Here is a 24810-nt window from a genome sequence, read left to right as displayed (position 1 = left end):
ATCTAAAATCGATCAAGGAAATATATTAATCATATTTAGAAAATATAATTTTTAATCATATAGTAATGTCAGTGAACACACACCAGTCGCGGATCATGAAATTGAGGCGATACCAATTTTTATTCAAAAGTACAATAAAATTGGAAGGAGAGAAGATTCTTGACACGGCAACCTCCACAAAATCTACTCGTGGAACATACATACAAAAAATAATACAATTATTTATCTCAATAACTTTTGACATTTTAGATCTATCTATATAATTATTGATTTTGTGTATACAATTATCTGCACCTAATATAGAATGTGAAATATTGTCTTTTGTGTGGGAACCATTGTTACAAAACACTTACTCAGGTATTGTTCACGTAGAGTCGTAGGTCAATAGTTCGAGTTAAAATACCGGACTGCCATTGAATTTAACTAAAGAAAATTTACAAACGTGCACATTGCACGCATGTTCTTGAAATTTACAAAATTTAAAAAAATCGGGACAAATGTGGATTTATTCCTTGTAAACCGATTTTTAGAAACTTGAGCTATAAAATGTTCTCAATCAAGTCAGTTCGACTGTTTGGGGGATACGATTCCACTGAGAAACACACAGACGGACAGATAAACACTTTAAACTTATAACACTCTTCCTTAAGTCAATATCAAAGTGATGGTCAAGGACATCAGATGAGATGAAAAGGATACTTAGAAAGCTATCATTTTTTGGGACAAATTTTTGGAAATATTTTAATTGAAATTGAAATAATTGAGTTCAGTTTTTTCTTTTGAATTATTGTTTTGAATTACCTAATTATTTTACCATTTAACTTTTCGAAATGAATTAAGCCAGGTTTATTTGACCATTCATTTCCATAGTAATTATTTATATGTTAAAATTATATGTCATGCAGTTGCAATTTTTTCGGGTACGGAACCTCAAGCTCACACTTGAAACAGCTAAGAACACTCTCCGTTAAATTACCTTTCAAATGAAACAGACAGACATCCTTTTTTTAGTTTGGAGGTTAATTAAAAAGACAAATGATGCCAGCCGAATAGGTGAACCGTTTACTCTTTTTAGTCCTAAAAGTCGAGAAAATTTCGGGTTGGGCCTATAAAAGGATGTAGAGAATCTGCATTAATGCATATAGTCAAGCACTTGCTGCCTGAAAAAAATATGTCCACTATCTGACAGTCTATTTAATATCCATCTGGGTTTGGCACTATAATTAGTCTCGTTTGGATTGTAGACACTGTACTGTATATACATATTTTCTTTCACATAATAATTATAGCATTTTTTAAAATTAATTTTTTAATGAAATAATTTCTAATTGTATTGAATTTCATAACGTAATTTATTATATCGTGGGTGTGCATAAATACCTTTTAGATAACTTTTATAAGGAAGTTGCTATATTTCGAGTTTAAAATGCATTACGTTTATCAATGATTATTTTTCTGGAATGTAGGTATTCACCAAAATATTAAAGAAGATTATAAAATAGTAATTATTTATTGTATGCCTCTTTTATGAAGTATATGATGATAAGCTTGCGTAAAACAGGGAGAAATGTGATACACATAAAATATTGAAAGAAAGAATTGTATCCGGTTTATCGTTACTTACGGTTTTTCTTTTAGTTTTCTGTAATCTAAAATCGAAATTATTGTGAAAATTTACCTCAAATTTTTGGAACTTTTTACTTAATTTATTTTGACATTTTTTTTAAAGTATCCATGGTTTTTGTGAATTTTTGATCAAAATGTAAGCAGATAAGAATTATAAATATGTTTTAGATTTAAAATTCAATATTTTAAATTATAGCTTTTTAAATTGGAAAAAGTGTTATCGAAAGTATAATATGACTTCATTGCAAATGATTTTGACATTTAATCGGTAAGCTTTAATACATGTTGCTAGTTAGTTTATGCCAGTTTATGTTTACAAAATTTTTTGCTTTCTGTTTTTACTTCGCTGTATTATAAATAAAAATAAAGTTTTGGGAAATAACTTCCTTAAACCAACAATTGAAATTGTTAACTTAATTCTTAGTTTATGCTTCACTTAATTAATTGTAATAGGGGAAAGTGCTACATAATGATCCCTCAGGATATAATGATCCCTTGTTGTTTTAAGTGAACCATTCAAGCCATCTAGTATATTTATCGATAGATGGCTTCCTCCTGATCAAATTAAGCGTTGAACAAAGACCTACAGGATGCAAAAGCTATTTGATGTTTCGTAGCAAAAATATTGATTTTACTGCTTTTGATTTTTGGGCAGACTTTCAACGTAAAAGTTCTTTTTTGTGTTAGTTTTCTCCTGCTGATTGTTTTACTCTTGTCTTCTGTATAATTTCCAACAATTAGACACAAATATTTTTAAGTCCAGGTTTAAATATTTTCTATTCAACAAGGGCATCGATAGTTGTCAAAGTTTTTTTTGTTACTGTAAAAAAAAAATCCATCAGAATAGTAGCCAAATAAAATTGATTATGCAATAATCTTTTATAAATATGTTTATGAACTATAAATGTATGACTATTTGAATATGCAAAACCCATATCTTCTGAAATGTCACTATGTAATAAAATAATCAGTAGCGTATCGGTAGCTTTCTATCATGCTTAGTTTTCATTGGCTAGATTTCATTAACTGTATTTGATAGTTTTCATTTAACTGTATTTGACTAAGTATTCGGCTAGTTTTTCTAAACTTATCTACTAGCGACTGTCTTTTTATGATTATTAAAGTATAGCTTTTCAAAGGGTACTGTCTAATTTAGGTATTTTATGGTCCAAATAAACAACTTTTATTGGTTTCACAAACTCTCTAAAATGCAAGATAAAAAAGCCTTTTGTCGCTCGTACATTCTTAATTAATTTTTTTAACAAATATTTTTTTCATTCTCAGTTTCTCAGTGTTGAATAAAAACAAGATACTTCCCTGTCTTTATACAATTTATAAAAAATGAACACGTTTTTAAAAATTAATGGCTTATTATTAAATAAATATTCATAAGTACTAATAGATATTATAATGAACTGTACGATTATGTTTAAGTGTAACCTTCAATTACAAATTTCAAACCCCATCATTCACAATAATTAATTATTGCAACTTTACTTATTAGATACGTATTTATGTGACTTAAACTGTATCAATATTTAATTAGACGATGTTTGATAAATTGCTGTTCTTTTTTTATTATTTCCCGTTTCTGCACAAATTTTATGAATTAGGCTGTCATACATTTGAATAACTGTAAAAATGTCAAGGGATTGTAATTTTTCCACACTTATACTTACACAATTAATTTTATATTTGCTTAAAAAAATCGACGCGCGTGTTTCTTTGTACCCCGTGCCTACTTTGCCTTATGGATAATTCATCTGTGTAGATGAGTTAGCACTTTTACAAGTAAGGGAGATTTTAAAAATCATGAAATTTTGGTGGTTAGAGTTCTCAATTTTCGTACAAACTTTGATCGGGATAGTCCTCAAACTTCATCAAACGTGAGAAAATCATATTTTTATGTCCTGATATATATTACATATTCAGTTTAGTCCCAAGCTTGCAACGCTTAAAAATATTAATCCAACGAACAAAATTTTGATATGGGTGTTTATAAAATCTCCAAAAGAGTCCATTTCCGGTTGACTGTCTGTCAATATCATAACTCAAAGCCAAAAGAGATATCGAATTAGAATTTTTATAGCTTACTCAGAACGTAAAAAGTGAAATTGAGTTCGTAAATGTTCAACATAGGTCAGTTGGATCCTGGGTCCGTAGAACCCATCTTGTCAATCATTAGAGATAGAAAAAAAGTTTAAAGGTTAAAAAATGTACCTTATAAAAAAATTAACAACTTTTGTTTGAAATATTCTGGCGTTACGATATTAGATCGAGAGTGTTCTTGGATATGTTTCAAGCAAATTTACTCTTAACCGTTTAGATCATCATCTCTTTTCTAGCTGTTATGGCAATTATGGGGTGCGGAACCCTAAACTTGCACTTGAAACATAGTTATGAGCAATCTCGATCAAATTTCCTTTCAAACAAAATTGGTAAACGCCGTAAAACGAGAGGCGATAAAATTTTTTATTGTAAATAAACAGAATATTATTTTATTTATTCATAAAAACTATTGCAAATAGATTTATTTTAATACAACAAATTACTTGTTGTTTTCAAGGGCAATAAGCATAAGTATTTACATAAAATATTATCATATAAAAAAAGGTTGAACACACGTGATAAATGGACGCGAGTGGTACTTAAGCAATTATTTATTACAAATTCAAAAAATTATTTTAATTACATAATACTAGCTCGATCCGTGCGGAATGTATAACAAACTTTTGAAATGTTGCTATATTCTTGGGACACGTGAAAATTTTTATTTTTAATAGTTTTATTTCAATTTTTTTATTATCACATTAATTATCATTTACGACAATTTTGATAAAAAATACATTAAAAAACTTAAATAGCACGGATATGTTATTAATTTAGTTAAATATTACTTAAGGAATGATACCAAATGAAATATGCAATATGTAATTCTTTAAAATTTAAAAAACCCCCGACAAATTTTTGGATACGGAACCCTAATTTCGCACTTGAAACATATATAGAAATACTCTCTCCATTAAATTACGTTTTTCCATTTTAAAGAGCAAATTTCAAATTGTTCCTGTGCACTTGCAAAAAAGGCACTACACGGAGACTTTTGTTCACCGTGGGTCCGCCCACTAGTGTCCAATATTTTCCTTCATCTAATACATAATATCGTAAAGTTCTACTGAATATATATTCAAATTTTTCATACTACAATACTGCGTCGTCAGAAATTAACAAAAAAATTTAAGTTGAGATAGTAATTACTTGTATTTATTATTTCCCGAACTCCCTGTAATCTCATCAACAATTTGAGTTTGGTAATGTTATAAAAGTGTAAAAATTATACATTAAGGTAGTACCAGCATGAAATCACTTTTCGACAGATTTGGCCGAATTTTTTTTCTCGGGTTTATAATAGCTTTATTTATGAATTCCTAAAATTTCATAATTTTTGACCGTTTAGGTCGCGAGATATTTAAAGACAAAGTTCGCGATTTTGAGGGTCATGTCCCATTTAAAGCATGTAAAATGTCCGGTCTCTCCAACTATTTTTTATGATATTATTATATATTGAAGAAAAAGTAGAAAAAAATGTTTATACAATACAATTCTAAAAAAAAAATTTAGAAATTAATTTTCACTTTCGAGATATTAATTTTGACGTAAATTGATCGAAATTGGGACGTTGGCATAATTATTTCCCATTTTAAACGGTCAAAATTTCTGAAACTTTGGGAATTAATAGTAAGCATTATTAAATTCTTAAATTTAATTTTTCGTTAAATTCTGTCGAAAAAAAAATTGTACCATTGCTTTAACATAGAAACTGCAAATACCATGCTGGAACATCGTTAAGCCTAGTTCATATTAATAAGTTGAAGTTTGGCAAAAATCCGTCTAGGAGCGTTTGACTTAACAAACAAGGTTTAATCAAAAATTTTTTTAGATCATATTTAAGAAGATTGCTGCATTTCTTAGTTGAAGCAGTTCGTAAAAAGAAATCGATGTATTTCGACAGGATACATGGATTTTCTTATACCTAAACTTTTCTAAACGACTCATACGACCCATGCGCATTAAAACTCTGCTATCTCCTCTAGTAAAAAATATTATTAAAATATTGAAAATCAGATTTTTTAATCAGTCTATGTTTTACTATCGTGTAAGTAATTTTTATTTGTACTTTAATCATTCTGGGTCGTTTTATGAAAAAATATATTTTATTGACATCATAAAAATAATTGTAGAATTATATCTTAATAATTTCATATAATCAATAATAATTTAATTACAGATTATTGATATCATTGATATTTGCATAACTAAAAAAATTGTTTTCTTTAAAAATCTTTATTTTGTTAATCCTTTGCGGCAATAAATCTGTTATGGAACTCAGAATACTTAGTTTAAAATTAAGAAAAAGAATAAGAATATTCTGAAAACATTAAATAAATTATTAATCAAATCATTTAAATGACAGAAAATGGCAATGGTAATAAATTGAGAATCTTTCGGGAGAAATATTAGAGTTACTAAAAAATTGTTCAGAAAAGTAGTAACTCAGAATATTTCTTCCAAAAGAGTCTCAATTTATTACCATTTTCTGTCATTAAATGATTGATTAATAATTTCTTTAATATTTTCGGACTTTTCCAAAATTTTTCTAGCTTTTTCAGATATAGTTTTACAAGGAATATTTTTAATGAATCCCAAACTCTAAAATAGACTCAACTAATTGCTTCTAATTTCTTTTTTGAGGCGAAAGCTGAAGCTTACCGGTTAAAGTTGTGAAATAGCTACGGTCAACCTTTTATTGCATCGCAAATGGTTCATCCTATTCTAAGGATGGTTTGTCATCATATGTTGACAGCATATCCCCTTTGACAGCCAAGCTAACAGAAGTGTATGCTCTAAATAAATGTGTAACCGAATCACTATCGAAATTTGTAAAATTTGGGTAAACATAACAAAATCATCATTGGCTAGGTACTCAGAGAAGCCGATTGAAACGATAAGGCTGACAATTTGGTCACTGTACAAAAGATTTTCTCCTATCTCAAATCTAATCTAAACTAGTATATCAAAAGTTTCAAGCTATTCTATATCGAATGCAAAAAATTGCATCCTTCTAGCATTTATTGAAATTTGGAGATTGCGTTAAGAAAATTAAATTAATAAAACTTTCGTAACGTGTTCGTATTTCCGAAAAGTCTTATTAATATTTCCTATTTCTTATTTCAAATAACTTTATATTTGACATTTTATCAGAAATTTCCTATTTCTTATTTCAAATAATGATATTTGACATTTTATCAGAAATATATAATTATTTTTAAAATATTGTTCTTATTAAAAATGATGATATTTTTTGTATACTTAATTTTATGATAAAATCATAAATAAATAATAAAGTACATATGTTTTTATTTTTATAAATAATGTAATCGTATTATCACATTACCAGAAATGATTGTATAGTTTAAAGATCAATATGTTAAACTATAAAGTTTGCAAAACTACTCTTCTTAAATTTTAGTATTCCACATTCTACAAGCACAACCTTTGATAGAATCATTGTTATATTTTTTTGTGATTATCTTGAAAATTTTCTATTACGTGCATATCAGTTACTAAGTACGTAAGTAAGTGTTTTTGTTATTTTTAAATATAAAAAATTTGTTTAAGGAAAATTTTTGTTTATATTATTTTTATTGTTAATGTTGAAAAAACTTCATTTACTGCTTATTTATCTAAATTCAGTTTTTAAATCCTGCATATTTTAAATTTACTCTAAATTTTGCAGAATTGTAATTTGTATAAAAATATTTAAAATACACTACTCAAATAGTGGAGAGCCGTAAGATTTATACCTCGGAATCCAGGTCCAGTCAATGAATCTTTATAAAAACTGCTCGGCTGCATTGTTTAAAGCTTACTTAGAGAAGTTAAAAACAAAAACTGGTGCAATCTTGACCAGTGGGTGGAAAAATTTATGAGGAAATTGACTACGGGAATCGATATAGGAATGAATTTTAAGCAAAAAGTGGCATTCAAACTTTTTTCATTTTCATGATTTTTTATAGTTCTTTAAAAAGTGTATGATATACTTTCTTCAAAAAACTGAAAATTTTTCAGTTATTTGACGTTAAATACTTCGAATTTCAATCGCTAATAACTCGGAAAATATTGACTTTCGAAATATTATTGATTGACCATTTTTTCTTAGAATTCATTCCTATATCGATACCCGTTGTCATATTCAACATTAATTTCTCACCCTCTGGACAAGATCGCACTAATTATTCTTTTAACTTTTTTATGTCAACTTCATACAATGCAGTCGAGCAGTTTTTATAAAGATTCATTAACTGGCCTTGGATTCTGAAATTTTAAGATATTTATGCCTTATGGCTCTCTATAATATTTGTAATTAATTATTATTTTTTCAAACAGTGTTATTCGATTTTGCAAATAATTCTTCTAGGAACCTATTATTTTTGTATGATAATTTCATATTTTAATTATTTGTAAATATATCATAACTTTGTAATGCATCGCGAATATATTTTTTACTGACTGTTTGAAAACCTTGAGATTTAGTAAAAATGAAATTTTTTCAGAAAGTGTATTTTACAGGATTGAAAGTTTGAAATATCTAGCTAGAATACTGATAGTTTGTCTGTCTCGACTCTGACCGCCATTTACTTTACCACATTAGTTTTTTAACAAATTTTCCGAAACGAAAGGTAATCACTTTTTCTTTAGGTTTATAACTCCTAAACTATTGGGGTTTGGACAAAAGAATACAAGGAACTTTCGGCTTAAAATTGCCCAAAGAATATGTTCTTAAGCTAAGTCCATCTTTTTATTTATTAATTTATGAGAAAGATTTTTTTTAAATACATATATAACAATATTCGTTGCGCTCATATCCGAATTTTTCAAGGCCCGCGGAAATATTTAGTTCAATGCCTATTCATTATATCATTAATAATAGTATTATACTATTAATAAACTAGTTATTAAACAAAAGATAACGGAATATTATTTTAAGGTTGTTGTCTTCCTACAATATTGTAAAAAAGTTTTGGATTATATGCACGGTAAGAGTATATAAGCTTGTAGTGAAATAATGTATAATTTTAACTATAATGGGCACCTCAACTGTTGCTATAGATACAATATACAATGTACGATGAGTTCAAAACTCTGTTAATATAGTTATTTCTCTTAAACTACAATACTCTAACTATAATTATTTCTGTTAATAATAAAATTTATTAACTTTTCGTTAAAATATCTTTTCTGATACTAGCGAGACAACAACTTTTTTAAAATATATTAAAAAATCAAAAGTTCGATTCAGCAAGCAATAACTAAGAATAAAATTTTAGTGTAATCATTTCCAGTGTCTTTATTTACATAAACAAAATTTCATTAATCAGTTTAAATTTTGTTTTTCATTGACCATTACAATTTATTTCGATACTTAATGCAATTTTGCTTAGTAATTTCCTGTATTGTATGTAATGACTATTTACATTAATTTTTATCGCCAGTGTAATCTATAATTTATATAAATCATTCTCACATTTCATTCTCAATGGAAAAATTTTTCTGTATTTTGAAATTAATAAATTTTCTTTTGTAAAATTTCATTAATTTCTGTTGGAAATTCATTACAAAAGACATATAAAAATAAATAACACAAAAAAAAAAGTTGATCCAATACTTCTTCTTTAATATGTAAGCAAAAATTCCCTAAACAAAAGTTGCAAGTGAGCGACTTCCTTCTGAACAAAAATTAAAAATTCACTATAATCAAGATATGCTAAACATTGAAATTTATAAATTAGGAAAATGTATCTCGTTAAGGGTCAGCCGGATCGAAAAAAATAGCGAAATAATAAATTTGACTAAACTTATCTTCTATACATATATAATGCTTTGTCCTGGCTGACTGACTGACAGATCAACGCACAGACTAAACCGCTTATCGTAGAGACCTGAAACTTGGAGGATGTATTCTTGATATAACAAAGCATCCGATACGAAAGCAAAATCTTTTTTATGAATTTTGAATTGATTTGGAAAAATTGAGGGTTTTTTGTTTCACAGCGTTTTTAAAATTGTACACTTCCCCACCCCTGTAGGTTCTTTACTTTTATTGATGCAATTTGTGTTTTCTTGTAAACAGTAAACTACATTGATAAAATGATAAGTAATTTGCTCAACACATATTTGTTCGACCTACATAAATAAATAAGGCTTATCATTTTGATTCCCAAACTTCTGTATTTGTTAAAATTTACTATTTAAATTCATCATAAGCCTTATCTTATCAAAGACAATGACTATCAGTAATGTAATAATAGATCATAAATTTATGTAGGCTCTTAGCTTGTCTTCAATGATTTATTCAATTTTTATTATTCAATTTTAATCATTGAAGCTACAAGGTACATTCTCAAGTTCATAAAATTTTATTTTTGATATAGATGAATAAGGTATTCAATTAAAATCCAGTAAAATTTATTTCATAATAAAATTTTATTTTAAAATCAATAATAAATTTTTACTAACGTTAATAATTTAATTTTCTTTTTTTGTTGCAGATTCATTATTAATACATTGGATTTTATTTTATTGACAAATGTAATTGAGATTATTTCATTTATCGGACAAAATTTCTACGGAGTGTGAATAAAATTTAAAAAAATGGTGCGTACAAATTTATAGAATTTATTATAAACTTTTTTATTCTCATTATTGATAAATAAAATTTTTATTTTTATTACAGGAGAAGGAAGACGCTAAGGTAGTGGAGATGGAGACATTCCTCCCCCAAGGGAATGGATACTCAACACAATCACCCTCAAAGTATGTATTATATAACTATTTCAAATGAAATCCTACATAAATACCTACTGTCTACACAGTCATCATTATTTTCATGTATACAGGTGATTCTAAAATAGACTAGGGGATACCGACTCAAAACTCTCGGCCATTTGTTAACAGTATGACACCTAATTGGTTCGATTGTTACATAATTATTGAAAAAATGACCTCCTTTCCCTTAGATGCCAGCTAGGATTTCGATCTGACTTATGTATTCTGTATTAGAGTGTGCTTTTCTCGAAATACTATGTAAATATTGAAGTTTACCCCATAAAGAAAGGCTGAAAAGGAAGAGGGAGATTAGACTCTGAATTTCGGCCTATTTTTATGAAATTACCCGATTACATACAGATTCATCATCGATTTGATTTAACAACAGTTAAATTAGTAACATTTTCTATCAGTAGAGTATCTTATCAATATATCGGAGTCATTCATTTTACAAAGTGATAATTCATTCGCGTGGTTAAAAACTATTTCGACAAATTGGGTCAAATTTCTACACGATTTGGATATGTTTACAAGACTTTTTAAGGGTTAATATAAATCGGGCGCCATATTACGTATGCAATTTGGCATGACAATCTTAACATGGAGAAGCTTGGAATGACTCCGAGTTTACTCCAAAATTTTTTCCTGGTCCGTCGGTTTTCATGTTGGGATTGTGCCTGAAAAATTCCATTACATATCTAAGAAGCTAGAAATATAAGATTCGACCTATATAAAATCACCTTTTATAATAATTAGTAGACACAGTAATACTTTGTAATAAATACAAAAATTAAAGCATTTAATTGGTTTCATTTTTCGTGTTAACAAAATTAAATCTAATATGGTTGTAGAAAAATCGTATTTTACGTTATTTAATCAAGTCGAAACAATATTTAATTTATTCGTATCCTATTATAGACTTGTAATCAAATTTATCTGATTACACAACTTTATCAACGTGTAAATTTATAAAACTAAATGAAATAGAATCGCGGGTTCCCTATATTCGAAAATGACGTTTAGAAAAACTTTCTCCCCTCCCCTCATTGAATCCTCTCGTTATTCGGATAATATTATGATGAAAAATGGTAATGAATATTACTTTCAGGATAGATAAATGACTTCCATCCTAACAATATCCCTAAATCAGATTTTTAGCAAATTATTCAATACATGATGAAAAATGACATACAAACAGGGCCGAAACTACAATACGGCAACCGGGGCAATGCCCCGAGGAAAACTGGGGCATTGCCCCAGTTGCCCTACTTATCGATCTACTAAAATCTTATCAAAATATAGAAAAACTTATCGAACCACTAATAATGTGGTGTTTTAACTTACAAATTAATATGTAATTTATGAATAGAAATAATAATGCCTTATTTCTTTTTTTTTACAAAAATTGGAAAAAATTGAGTTGAGAAACTTAGTGTTGCTCCGGGGCCCCCGTTAACTCTAGCTCCGGCTCTGTATACAAAAATTACAATTGTAGCAAATGATGTTTTTTTATATCAATTTCCGTTGTATTGCTGAATTATCATGGGTAGAACTAGCACAAGTTGGCTTTTTTGGTACTTCGCATTAGAAAAGTTTCAATTCCGTTCATGTACTGCTCTGTTTGAAAATCCTTGAAAATCATCCAAAATATCCTTCATTATTCTTATAAACATTATATTTTTTTAAACATTAATTAAATATTATTATTTTCATATTATAGGTACAAAATCCAGCCTATGGATGCTCGTCTTGAAGATTATGATCCATTTAAAGAACGGGCGACTTTACCAAAGGGAACAACGTAAGTTACACTATTGCATACATACTTAATTTTGCATAATACATCGCAATATTTATAAGAATTAAGTTAAGTACTTCAACAAAGATATTCGCTTAGTTTTTCGAATCAATTTTTGTTTTATTTTACCATTTCTTCGGAAATGATTTCTATTTATTTCTACTTACAAGTTTGTTTCCAAATATCTAAACAATTATTATTTGTTATTGTTGAAATTAAAAACAGACCTTATGAAATATAATAATTTATATAATATTTATATTAAAAACGGTTCATAATTAAAAATAAACAATAAATGTAAATGCCTGAACTTGTTATTAACAATAATTTTAAATCATTCGACGTAAAACAATCCATCAATTCGAACCACAGTGCAGGGTTCAAATATGTTTAATAAAAATCAATCATATACCCATTTCGATGATGTTATTATTCGAAAACATGGTATCAGGTTGTCTTATTTAAAAATTAGCAGACTACAAGTAATTGTCGATTTATTAATAATTTTCAATTTGTTTTTTTCTAGTGATTGTGAAACTTTAACGCATTTATCGAAAGCGGCACTAGGATCAGGCATTTTGGCTATGGGAGTAGCTTTCAGACATTCTGGATTAGCTTTAGGATGTGCATTTATGATTCTAGTTGGTCTTGTTTGTACACATTGTGCATATCTTTTGGTAAGTTTCACTTGATTTCGTGAAAGTGTGTTTATATTTTGTGATTCTCTTAGCCTGAATATGCTTAATCCTTTGTACATTTTCCTACAAATTAATGTTTTTTTAAAATCTTATTTTAGGTAGCCTGCGCTCACGAATTATATAAGAGAAAACGAGTGTCTCACATGACGTTTTCTGAGGTATCAGTAGAAGGTTTTAAAAGTGGACCCCAATGGTGTCGCATGTTTGCAGAACCTTCAAGGTATGTAAAACACAAAATAAACTTGCAAGATCATTAAAAAAAACGAAATACTTAATAATTTGTTTATGTATGAGCTTTTATTGAGTGACAGTTTCAAAATTTGAGTATTTCGTTACAACTTATTTTTTGTTCCAGGATTGCAATTCAAGTGCTTGTATTTATAACATATTTTGGTACATGCAGTGTTTATACAGTCATTGTTGCAAGAAATATAAAATATGTATGTATATTGTATATAATATATAAAATGTTCAGTAATAAAGTTGCCAAATGAGACTTTGCTCCAAATGGGACCTCCGTGACCCGAGCACCCATAAACAATAAAATTTATTCATTGTCTATAAATAATATAAAACACCCGGATGGTGTACGAATTTTTTGAGCTCGATTTGTCTTCGAAAATGCAAGAGTCAGTTGTCAAAATTCCGATTCTATTTCGATATTATCGAAGTAATCAATAAAAATCAATAATTCGGCTATTTACCACTCAGTGCCGTACCTATTGTACACTTTTTTTTACCATTACAAACAAATTTGGATCAGAAATACAATTTTTTCTATTATTATAATGATAAATCAATCCATTTTCTAAGAATCAAATTTATTTTGTCTCCTTTATTGGGACTATCCGGGTATGCGCACTTCGAATCGAAACCCCACCTGATCGCCGTTTTACTTTTTCATCTTAAAAATTTTTTTTCTTAAATCTTTTTTAATTTTTTTACAGGTAGCAGATTTTTATTGGACTGAGGAACTTGATATTCGTTTTTATATATTATTCTTGTTACCATTCCTCATTTTATTAAGTTACATACCAGACTATAAACGTTTAGCACCAGTGTCAATGCTTGCTAATATTTGTGTATTTGTTGGACTTTGTATTACGCTGTATTACATTATTGGAGATCTCAAACCAGTTTCCGAACGGAAGATGGTGGCTGAGTATACTAATTGGCCAAGTTTCTTCAGTATATCTATTTTTGCAATCGAGACTATTGGCGTTGTTATGCCTTTAGAAAATAATATGAAAACTCCGAAACATTTTCTTGGTTTATGCGGTGTTTTGAATAGAGGAATGTCTGGTTTAACATTACTTTATATGATTTTTGGTTTTCTTGGTTATCTGGCTTATGGAGACGAGACGGAAGGCAGCATTACTTTAAATTTAGATAAAGCTTCAATGTAAGTTATTTTTATTTTTTATATCGTATGTGCATAATAACATATTCGATTCCATTTAATGACTTTTATTCATATTTCAGACCTGCTCAAATTGTTCAAGTTCTCATCGGGATTTCACTATTTTGTACATTTGGTTTACAATTCTTCGTAGCTTTAGAAATTGTTTGGGATATAATAAAAAACACCAAAAGATGTTCAAAACGTCCACGTTTATATAATTATACACTGCGTACCGTATTAGTTATATTAGCTGTCGGATTAGCTGCTGCAGTTCCTGCAATTAGTCCCTTTATTGGTCTCATTGGTGCGTTTTGTTTTTCGTTATTAGGTTTGGTTTTACCTAGTATTATTGAAAGTGTTATCTTTTCCGAAAGATTTGGATTTACAGATTGGAGAACGTATAAAAACGGTCTTATCATTGCTTTTGGCCTTTTTGCATTAATTTTTGGTTCAAAAGCATCTCTAGAGGAAATTGTAGCAATATACACAAATTAATAATTTTGAATTTCATTATGAACAAATAGTAAAATTCCATGAACCTTAAATGCATTTAAAACCTATGTTCAGATATTTATTTTTCTTTTAATACGTGAGAAAGGAGGGTATTTATATGTTGTTGTGGATTGTCATTGTAGATGCCGGTTGTCTATTTAGACAATTTGATTTTGTAAACTTCAAATCGGATCCCACAACAGTCGAGAATACGTAGTATACAAACATATTACCTGTATTTTTTCGTTAAATATTTACAGCCAAATGCAATATATTTGAATCAATAAGTTGCAGTTTAAACTTTTAAACTCAAACTGCGTAGCACTTGCTCTTGTTTTGCATTCTGATGTATTACCTAATAAACTGTCTACTAAGTAGATTCAAAAATTTACAATTATTTTTTAATTATCTTGCCAAAAAAAAGTATCACCTTATGTGAAAAGTCAATAATTTGTATAATGTTTTGGTGCTACGTAATAAAAAAAAATACCTCCTTCATTAAAATGTTTTTACTCGACTGTGGCATAGCAAACATATGTTTGGAAAATCTTATGTATGTTTTTATATAAGATTTTTTCTAAAACTATATGAATTTTGAGAAAATGGGCGCAAGAAACGCAGCATGGCAAAGACTTGGCATTAATAAGTGAAGCAAAAACATGTTAAAATACCATCGAGGTGGATCTTAGACACAAGTTTTTGCCATGACAAATAGAAAGTGTAAAAAGTAGATACTTTCAGGGAATCTTTGATGAGCAGCCGTGTTTCTTTTTTTTTAAATTGTTTAAAATAATCATATTTTTGTTATGATTATAAATAAGCTAGTTAGATAAAATAATTATTGTAAATTATTGAATGTTTATATTGTATTGTATACAAAAATATTTATAAAGTGCACTTTTATTGCACAAATTTTATGTTAATTTTTGTGCACAAAATTAATTTTTTTATATAGAAGTAAATATAATTTTGTACACAGTTATGTAGCACTTTTATAAATAAAGATATTATTTTATATAAAGTGCCTTTATGTATTAATAATAAAATTTTAAAAATTTTTAATAACACGGTTTTTTAGTTCCCATATCCCATCCCATGCTGATGGTTATTTGCTATTTTATTTAAAGACATTACAATAATTGTGTTTGATAAAAGAGTGTATCTCTTAAAGAATGATTTTATTCCATTTTAAACTCAATATCACTGCGTGAATTAATACAGTGATACGCCGTTTTATCAAGATACGACAATAATGAACATGTCTAGTGGTAGGTACTGAATTGCCTATTCGCCTTTCAACGCCTAAAGTCATAAATATAACAATAATGTAAATTTTCATACTTAAATTTCATCTTGGATAAAATAACGTAAGTTTTTATAATATATTTTTTTAAAGCCTTATTAAGGCTAATTTTTAGTTACACACTTGGCGTTTACTTGAAATCGGTAAGTATTTTTCCCAAATTTGATGGATTTACCGAATTAACGAATGTTTCATTTACCGGAAAAAGAACACCCGACAGCCGAAAACTTTATTATTATTCCCAATTCTAAAAAGAAACAGTTCGATGAAGAGTACAACTTCATAAATTATTTCCCACAAATGTCCTTTTTTATCTAAATTTGTACAACTACATATGAAGATATGGAAATTAAATGTTTATTTTAAAAACAATAGTTATTATTTTAATCCGGACAATAATCATTTTGTTTTATCTCCGAAGGCGAATAAGAAATGGCTAAAGAACAAGAAAATATAACAGAATTAAGAGTTTAGAGACAAAATTTATCTCCCAATTTTAGCGGGGTTCGTTTGTATTTTATGTACAAGTTCTCTGCTTAACTTATTCCATTTCCATAATTTACTCTATTTACATTTATTTTATTTAGAAGGAGGCGAATTGAAGTTACACCAGTTCTATGTACTTCTCGTGCTTTGAACTTCCCCAACCCCAAATTAAAAATATATCTTTTCACATAAGCTAACAAATAAACAGAAAATATAACCAAATAATGGCTAATCGAATGGATAATGGATTCAAAGGAAAAGGTAGAGAAGCAAAATGCAAACACAATCATTCTTTTCTCGGATAGCATTAAATTTTTAAACAGATGGGCGTGGATTTACAGTAGATGTATTTACTAAATCCGACTTGTGACTTTCAATACTTAATTGTGGTCCGAATGTTAAAGCCGCTTTTTATTTTTTAGAATCCCGTTACGCGTTGACTTAGAAGCTATTCTAGACTCTAGTATTCTACCAAAGAATACAGATACATAGTATTCTTTGATTCTACATACAATTTATGCAATTTCTCCAATAAATAACAAATACAAAAAGTAACAGAAAATAACAATTTTTACAAAAAATATTTTAACCGAGTACGAAAATCATTCAAAATAAACAGAAAAAAAAGAAAAAACAAAAATTATAAATAATATTTAAAAAATTTATAATTTTTAAATGTGTATAATAAAAAGTGCGCACGAGCAATAGGTGATTGAACTAGCTGTCAGTTTGTCAATTGTTACTGTTGATTTTATTATTGAAATCAAATTTTTTACTTGAAAATATATTAAAATAATGTCCAGACAAAAAGAAAACTATTGGTCAACATATGGATTTCGTATAATCATTAGCACTGCATCGCATCCTTTAGAATACGCCAAAGTGTTAATACAGGTTATATACTTCGTTAATAAATTGATAATTTATTATAGATATCAATATCCTTTTTATACAAATTATGTAAAAATATACTTATCATTGTAGATTGGGTATGAACCATTTCCACCAAAACCCGCAACATCGCTTCTAGGAAAACCTGTTTTAAAATTACCAAATATATTTGAATATGGTAAGTAAATAAAATTTTATACACTTATCAGTGAACTTCAGAAAATGGTAAATATATGATTCATTTTTCTTTGATTTTTTATAAAAAAAAAAATACTTTAAAATTATCCTTTCAAACGAATAGTTTCGAACAATTTTCTTGAATTATATTGAATATTTAATCAGTTATAAAAGGACATCGGGGTGCCGGGCAATCCTTTATAAACCGGCTAATGAATCAAGGATCATTGAATATGACAAGTGTACCACACATAAAACTATTGCGATTCTTTCTAACTACAATTATAATTCTAGTTTGGTAAATTCCAGTTACATTTACGAGAAATATCGAATTAAATTTTTTTTCCGGATTTCAAATTGTATCTAGTGGAGTACGAATTTACAACTAAATTTTGGGGTATCTCTTCAATTATCTTCCAAGTAAAAGATCTATTCTTCATAAATTTTACCCCACTCGTCTCAATTTGGTATATTAAGCCTTATTAAACCACACAAAACTTTCTAGCGATTTATCAATAACAGTATAAACCATGTATAAAACAAGCAATTTTTGAAAATATACTCTACGGGACGGCTCGGAATAGGATTGTTAATCTTATATATTATTTCTCTAACTTGTTTTTCCCTGCCCACGCGAGATCTTCCTTATTCCTTTATCAAATTCCATGATTTACTTCTCATTTTAAAGCTTATGGTGCTGGCTGATGACATAAAAGAGACTCACGGTCTAAAAATGTTACGAAAAGGAAAAAACAAGCTAGAGAAATAATATTAACATTTAATTTTTTTTCATTATGTAATTTGTATATCATATCTATAGTAAAATTGCCTACAAATAAAAATAAAGTAAATTACTCACTTATGTATTATATTTCTCTAGCGTGTTTTTAGCCACAGGTATCGCACTGGTCGAGCTAGTATACCGGAAATAGTGAATTCTTTTCTATGCTATAATTTAAAGAAGACTTATAACGTGATTCTTCAAAGCTTGACAAATTATATCACTTGTGAAAACTTTTTTTTTTAATTTTTAGTGAAACATATAAAAACCGTTGATGGATTTTCGGGTTGTTATCGGGGTTTAGTACCAAAAATTCTTGGAAATACAGTTGGTGCATTAGCTAGTCAAAAAGTTTTGGATAGTTTTGACTTTGACAAACCAATTGATAGCCAAGACGATAACAGAACAGAAGCCGAAAAAGAACGAGATCGTTATGTTAAGACATTAACAAAAGAAGTTGTTAGTCGGTTTACAGCTATCGTATTTAGCCAGCCATTTCATGTAATAACAATTAGAATGATGGCACAATTTGTTGGTGGTGAGACAAAATATAAGTAAGTTAATGTATTTTGTAGATATAATTTACTCTAAATAAATTTCGATTTTTGCCCCAATTTCCTAGATCAGTTTTTTGTATTTTTAAAATACGTATTTTCGACTACCAAGTAGTCATCATCAGTAAGAAGTAGCTAGTGATTACTCTTATTATGAATGTTACTCTTTGCTAATTTGGTGGCGGACTGCACAATGATACTACAATTTGTGCAGTTCGCCACCAAATTAGCAAAGAGTAACATTCATAATAAGAGTAATCACTACCTAATTCTTACTGATGATGACTACTTGGTAGTCGAAAATACGTATCTTAATAATACAAAAAACTGATCTAGGAAATTGGGGCAAAAATCGAAATTTATTTCGATTTATCCTAGAGTTCTCATTTATTATATTCGATAATATTTATAATAATTTACTCTCTCTAAAGTAAGGAATCGTTATTTTTATTTTTTAGTGGGGTATTTGGTTCAGTTAGAGAGATATACAGAGAAAATGGTTTATCTGGATTTTTTAGTGGTTTAATACCTCGAGTTTTGGGAGATATTATTTCACTATGTCTAGCTAGTAGTTTAATTTACTGTGTAAATACATACCTTTTGGAAGACAAAGAATTACAGATGTACACCTCCGTATCTATGTCGGTAAGTACTATTCGCATTCATTACGCAAAGTTTACAATTGAATTTCATTTTTGTATCCAATTGTACGAAGCAATCAAGAGTACCAGCTGGATACAAAAGATAACCAAATTATTTTGGTTTTGTATCCAATTATTCCACCTAACAGCCCTGAATAGAGTATAACAAAACTGATATGTATTATATTTTTTTCAGTTCTTAGCCAGCACACTTACATACCCATTCTTGTTAATATCAAATTGCATGGCAGTTACAGGATCAGGGTAAATATTAAATTTAATAAATAATTTTGAGTAAATTTGTAATTAAAACACTATTGTTTCCAAGTATATTACTCATTATGCGAGCATATTACACTTATGCGAGCTAAAAAAAGCAATCAGTTTAAGATTGTACCAACTTAACATGGGCTGGCTGTTTCTTAGAAGCTAGCGCTAGTGAGTTGATATTTGTATAAAATTGTATAATTTAATCCCCTCATAACTTTTGAACAACAGATAAATGATGACTAATTTGAAAGGTTTTATGTTCCACTCTGGGGAAAGGATTTTAAACTACAAATTTACTAAAGTTTGTTATAAAATTAATTTTTCTTATTTTTATAAATAAATCTAATGTAGATTGGCAGCTGGAGCACCACCATATATGCCTGTGTACACATCGTGGGTGGATTGCTGGTCACATTTATCACGTACTGGTCAAATGAAGAGAGGTTCAAGTCTTCTTGTACGTTATTATAATGGTCCTCAAGTAGTTATTAATGGACGTGCTGTTCCAATTAATATTGATGGAAAGAATTATTAAAGAAACAAATTCTACAATTCGTTTGTACTACTATTATATTGGTTTATATTTTTTGTTAATACAATGTATTTTAATGATTATTATTTAATAATTGCAAATATGAGTTTATGTGAAATAAAATGAAATTACTGTAGACTTTTTATTATATGTCTTATTCTATCTACCCACATGTTTTTAGAGAATATTTACCATTTACGTAACTATAGTGTGGTTACGTCACTGCTTCCATAGAAGATTGGTACCCAAAGATGGTGGACAGATGGTAGCTAGGAATCGACTTAGGATGTGAAAAAAACAAATTTGATATTTACTACAGCATTTACATGTAAACAATTGAAAATTAGTCATATTTAAAATAACACGCATGATTTATTGTAAAGATAACAGCGCTGTCGATTTAGCTGACCCCACGACCTACTATGTTCCCTGGCATAAGAGCTGTTTTGGAGATATTTATCTCAAGTTTCGTCCTCCAGTGGTGTTCCTAACACGTTATGCATATTAAATAGTAGATATCAAATTAAGATATAAATGGATCGCATTTAAAATGTAGCATTTTGGGATATGCTTATTTTGGGGTATTCATGTGTATTATACTAGTTTTGTTTGTTTAAAATATTGAAAATTAATCATCAAATTTTTGAGTCGAAAGCGTTATCTTGGACCTCTATATAACTACGTATAGAGACGTAAAAAGTATATTACGACCCTAAACCAGAAAGTTGGATTTTCTGGCGAATGATCGGATTCTAGGCCAGAAAGTTTGATGCCCTGATGTTTGCGATATAAAATTTATATCACATATGCCAGAAAATCTAACACTCGGATCTAGGGTCGAAAAAAATATGTATTAAATGTATATTTAAAAGAGATGTTTAGATTGGATGATCAAATTTTTTGATGATAGATATTTTATTATGTTTTTTCTTTGACCTATGACAAAAACTATTTGATTATAGGTACTTTCAATTTTCCAACTTTCACATTCAGGAAAAATGTTTGAAATACATCTGTGGTATGAAAATAAAATTGAATGAACTGTCGGTAAATCAGAGGTTAATAAGAAAATGTCATCTTTCAAAGATGGCTAAAGCATGATCAGTAAATTAGAAAACATATACATAATATTAGATAATAATTTATTTGACAGGAAGTTTTATACAATAGAAATATAGAAATTATTAGGAATGTTAGATCCTAATAGTCAAACTCAAAATGCTCCATTTCAAAATGAGGGAAATAAACCTCGACCGCCTTCGGTAAGTGTGTAAAATATTCTTACAGTAATTGTTTTAAACTAAAATTATTTCTAGGCAGAATATAAATTTACTCCAGATGAGATGCGAGTATTAAGAGAATGTAATACAGAAAGTTTTTTTCAAAGATCGTTGCCACTAGGAACATTATTGGGTTTAAGTACTTTCTATGGAGTAAAAGCCGGTATCTAATGTTGATTTATGATAAATAACATAACATTTTCTAAGATTTGTAATATACTTCAGGCTATTTGAAACCACATATAAAATGGGGACCTACACCAAAAGTGATGTTAGCTGTTACGGCTGGATATTTCATAGGAAAATTTTCTTACCAAAGTGTGTGTGCAGAAAAATTTATGAAGTTACCTGACAGTCGGTTAGGTGAAATATTACGCCAGAGACGTAGAGGAGTAGTGCGCGAAGAGTAAGTTTAAATAAATTATTCAATTTTTATACCATGTATATTTGAAATATATGTAGTATATTCAGTTTAGTCCCAAGTTTGTAACGCTTAAAAATATTGATGTTACGAAAAAAATTTTGGTTTAGGTGTTCATAGAATTAGTCCATTTCCGTCTGTCTGTCTGTCTGTCTGTCATCACGATTACTCAAAAACGAAAAGAGATATCAAGCTGAAATTTTTAAAGTGTGCTTAAGACGTAAAAAGCGAGGTCGAGTTCGTAAATGAGCAACATAGGTCAATTGGGTCTTGGGTCCGTAAGACCCATCTTATAAACCTTTAGAGATAGAACAAAAGTTAGAAGTAAAAAATGTTCCTTATAAAAAATAAACAACTTTTGTTTGAAACATTTTCTTGTAAACATCACTATTTACCCACGAGGGCGCTAATTAGGTGAAAATTTTGTAGTATGTATTAATATGGGAATATCAGTTATGTGTGATATTTTGCTATACATGGTATTTCAACAATTAATTCAGTCAATTGTTTGTTTTCATTTGTTTTAAATATAAAATTGTTAATATTCGATGTATTTTTTAGTATTGAGCCTGGTCTTGGAACTAGTATGGCGCTTGCACCATTTTCATCAGTATCGTCCAATGAAGTATATTCTGATTTACCCCAACAATCAACAAGTTTGAACATTGATTCAAGTAGACCTAGTTATCCTGGTTTAAATGATTCAAATCGACCGTCATTAGGTAGTAAAAATATCATATTTGTATTATTAATTATAATTTTTTGTATTAATCCAAACTCTATGCTTAATTAAGCCGCTACTGAAATCCGATTTTAAAAAGGAGTGTATTCTAAACATAATAAATAACAGGCATTGGGATTATTGATATTTATTCGTATACAATTTTTTAGATTCACCAGAAACATCACGATTTGATGATCAAGACGTGAATGTACCAGCTGTTGGATTGAAAACTTATGATGAATTACGTAAAGAAAATCGTGCAGAATATCAAAAGAATCGTGGTGTAAATTACAGGTTGGTCTTAATATTTTTGTTGCAGTAGGTTAGGTTAGAGTGGCTGTCCTGGGGTGAGACACACGTAGACCATAGGGTCCGTTGTGATACCGTAAATGGGTTGGCCCAACCCCGGCCACTACTCCATGAACCATTTGGAGCTGTTCAAGAACAGCAGGAGGGCTTTGACGTCGACTGACTCAAGGTCGGCGAGGTCGTCAAAGAGAGGCTGGCTCAAGTAAGTCCATCTCCTCATGACAAGAGCTGACCACTGTGACAGCTTCTGCAGTAGTCGTGATACACTGCCAGGCCTTAAGCTTTGTTGCAGTAACAAGAAACTAATTTTAACATGTTTTTAGGGGTATTGTTGAGCCTACAACACCGCCTCTCGCACAAAGAAGAAGTCCAACTGAATTCGAAACAGATGTCCCACCAAGTAGTCTTACAGGGAAAAGGAATAAATATGGTGACATAATGGATTAGTCAAATAGTGGTTGTCGTTTTAGTTATTCATGCAGCAATTTTTAAATATTAAATAATTTTATTTTAAATATCTGTATTCTAATTTTTACAATAAAATAATATTAATTGTTTATTTAAATTACAGTTATTTCAGTTATTACATTGGTATAAATATTAATTATAAATTACTTTTACTTAATAAGGTGTCTCATTCTTCAAACAACTAATAAATTTCCAAAATTTCTTTGACTCTTCGCGGAATTAGTTTTTTTATATTTTCACATATTGGATTCCAAATAATTTTCCCAAATTTTTTCGACATTTTCTCAAAGATAGTTAATTTTTTTTCTTTATTTAATGCCCATTTATGTTTTTCCCATCGCAAATACAGTAAACAAAATATAAAACTTAATGTTAATAGTAGTAGTAGCGGTAACACCGTTTTCAAGTCAACAGTTCGAAATGGCAATTCTATATTTGATTTAAATTTTAATTGTAGCTCCTTATATAGTATTCGATTAAGAATACCGTTGCTCATAAATTTGATTAGGCTGAAAATACAATTTAAAAAAATCTGTTAGTCAATGCGGAGAGACGCGGGAGCCTCGCCTACTGAATTATTTTCAGGGAGGTTCTAGAGGTATGTAAGAAATTTAGAGGGGTAACAGGCTCTTATTACCAAAATTATTTTTACGAGTTCTAGAGAGATGGTATTATGGAGTCTCCATGGATTTTGATCAACGTGTGTTAGAGAAATTTGGCTTTTCTTTACCTGGTTCGTAATATTCGACGAAATGGAAAATTTTTCTGAAAAATGAATGATAAACTTGAAGAAACTTTAGTTTCAACTGCATTTATAATGCAAGGAGCTTGTAGTTTAAAATACTCGTAAGTTATATAATCGACAAAATACGTATATTTATTTCGTTCACAAACACGTCTTATTCCATCTAAATGGTTTTGTGGTAATTTGGTTTCTTCTTCTAAATGTTTTTCACCAATTCTTTTATAAATTTTTAAATCACTTTCCTGAAATGATATTCCATACATTTCTTTTAAATATTGGGTGATTGATTACATTTGGAGTTATGCTTTACATTGACTATATTTAAC

General features: G+C 28.8%; 3 protein-coding genes across 4 annotated transcripts; all 3 read left to right on the top strand.

Moving 5' to 3' along the window:
• Positions 1–10083: 10083 nt before the first annotated feature.
• Positions 10084–15715, top strand: LOC123297017 (proton-coupled amino acid transporter-like protein pathetic). 2 transcript variants are annotated; one of them, XM_044878785.1, is made up of 9 exons: positions 10084–10127; positions 10236–10341; positions 10421–10500; positions 12233–12313; positions 12837–12987; positions 13107–13228; positions 13364–13448; positions 13956–14410; positions 14491–15715. In XM_044878785.1, the coding sequence occupies exons 2-9, from the start codon at positions 10339–10341 to the stop codon at positions 14903–14905; spliced, it is 1392 nt and encodes a 463-aa protein (XP_044734720.1). In that variant the 5' UTR covers positions 10084–10127; positions 10236–10338; the 3' UTR covers positions 14906–15715. The 2 variants fall into 2 exon arrangements, with proteins under 2 accessions (XP_044734720.1, XP_044734721.1); XM_044878786.1 differs by lacking the exons at positions 10084–10127; positions 10236–10341; positions 10421–10500; positions 12233–12313 and adding an exon at positions 12636–12761.
• Positions 15716–17384: 1669 nt separating this feature from the next.
• LOC123295427 (mitochondrial carrier homolog 2-like) lies at positions 17385–20617 on the top strand. Its single transcript, XM_044876773.1, has 6 exons — positions 17385–17585; positions 17676–17760; positions 18794–19094; positions 19553–19739; positions 19932–19999; positions 20357–20617. Exons 1-6 carry the CDS (start codon positions 17487–17489, stop codon positions 20538–20540), a joined length of 924 nt encoding a protein of 307 aa, XP_044732708.1. The 5' UTR covers positions 17385–17486; the 3' UTR covers positions 20541–20617.
• Positions 20618–21602: 985 nt separating this feature from the next.
• LOC123295508 (OCIA domain-containing protein 1) lies at positions 21603–23783 on the top strand. Its single transcript, XM_044876883.1, has 6 exons — positions 21603–21799; positions 21854–21980; positions 22043–22223; positions 22800–22960; positions 23130–23256; positions 23595–23783. Exons 1-6 carry the CDS (start codon positions 21728–21730, stop codon positions 23716–23718), a joined length of 792 nt encoding a protein of 263 aa, XP_044732818.1. The 5' UTR covers positions 21603–21727; the 3' UTR covers positions 23719–23783.
• The last annotated feature ends 1027 nt before the right edge of the window (positions 23784–24810 follow it).

The sequence above is a fragment of the Chrysoperla carnea genome, chromosome 3 (assembly GCF_905475395.1).
Source record: "Chrysoperla carnea chromosome 3, inChrCarn1.1, whole genome shotgun sequence".
Taxonomy (NCBI): Eukaryota; Metazoa; Arthropoda; class Insecta; order Neuroptera; family Chrysopidae; genus Chrysoperla; species Chrysoperla carnea.
The sequence above is the reverse complement of the archived record's forward strand: the minus strand, read 5'-3'. Positions and strand labels throughout refer to the sequence as shown.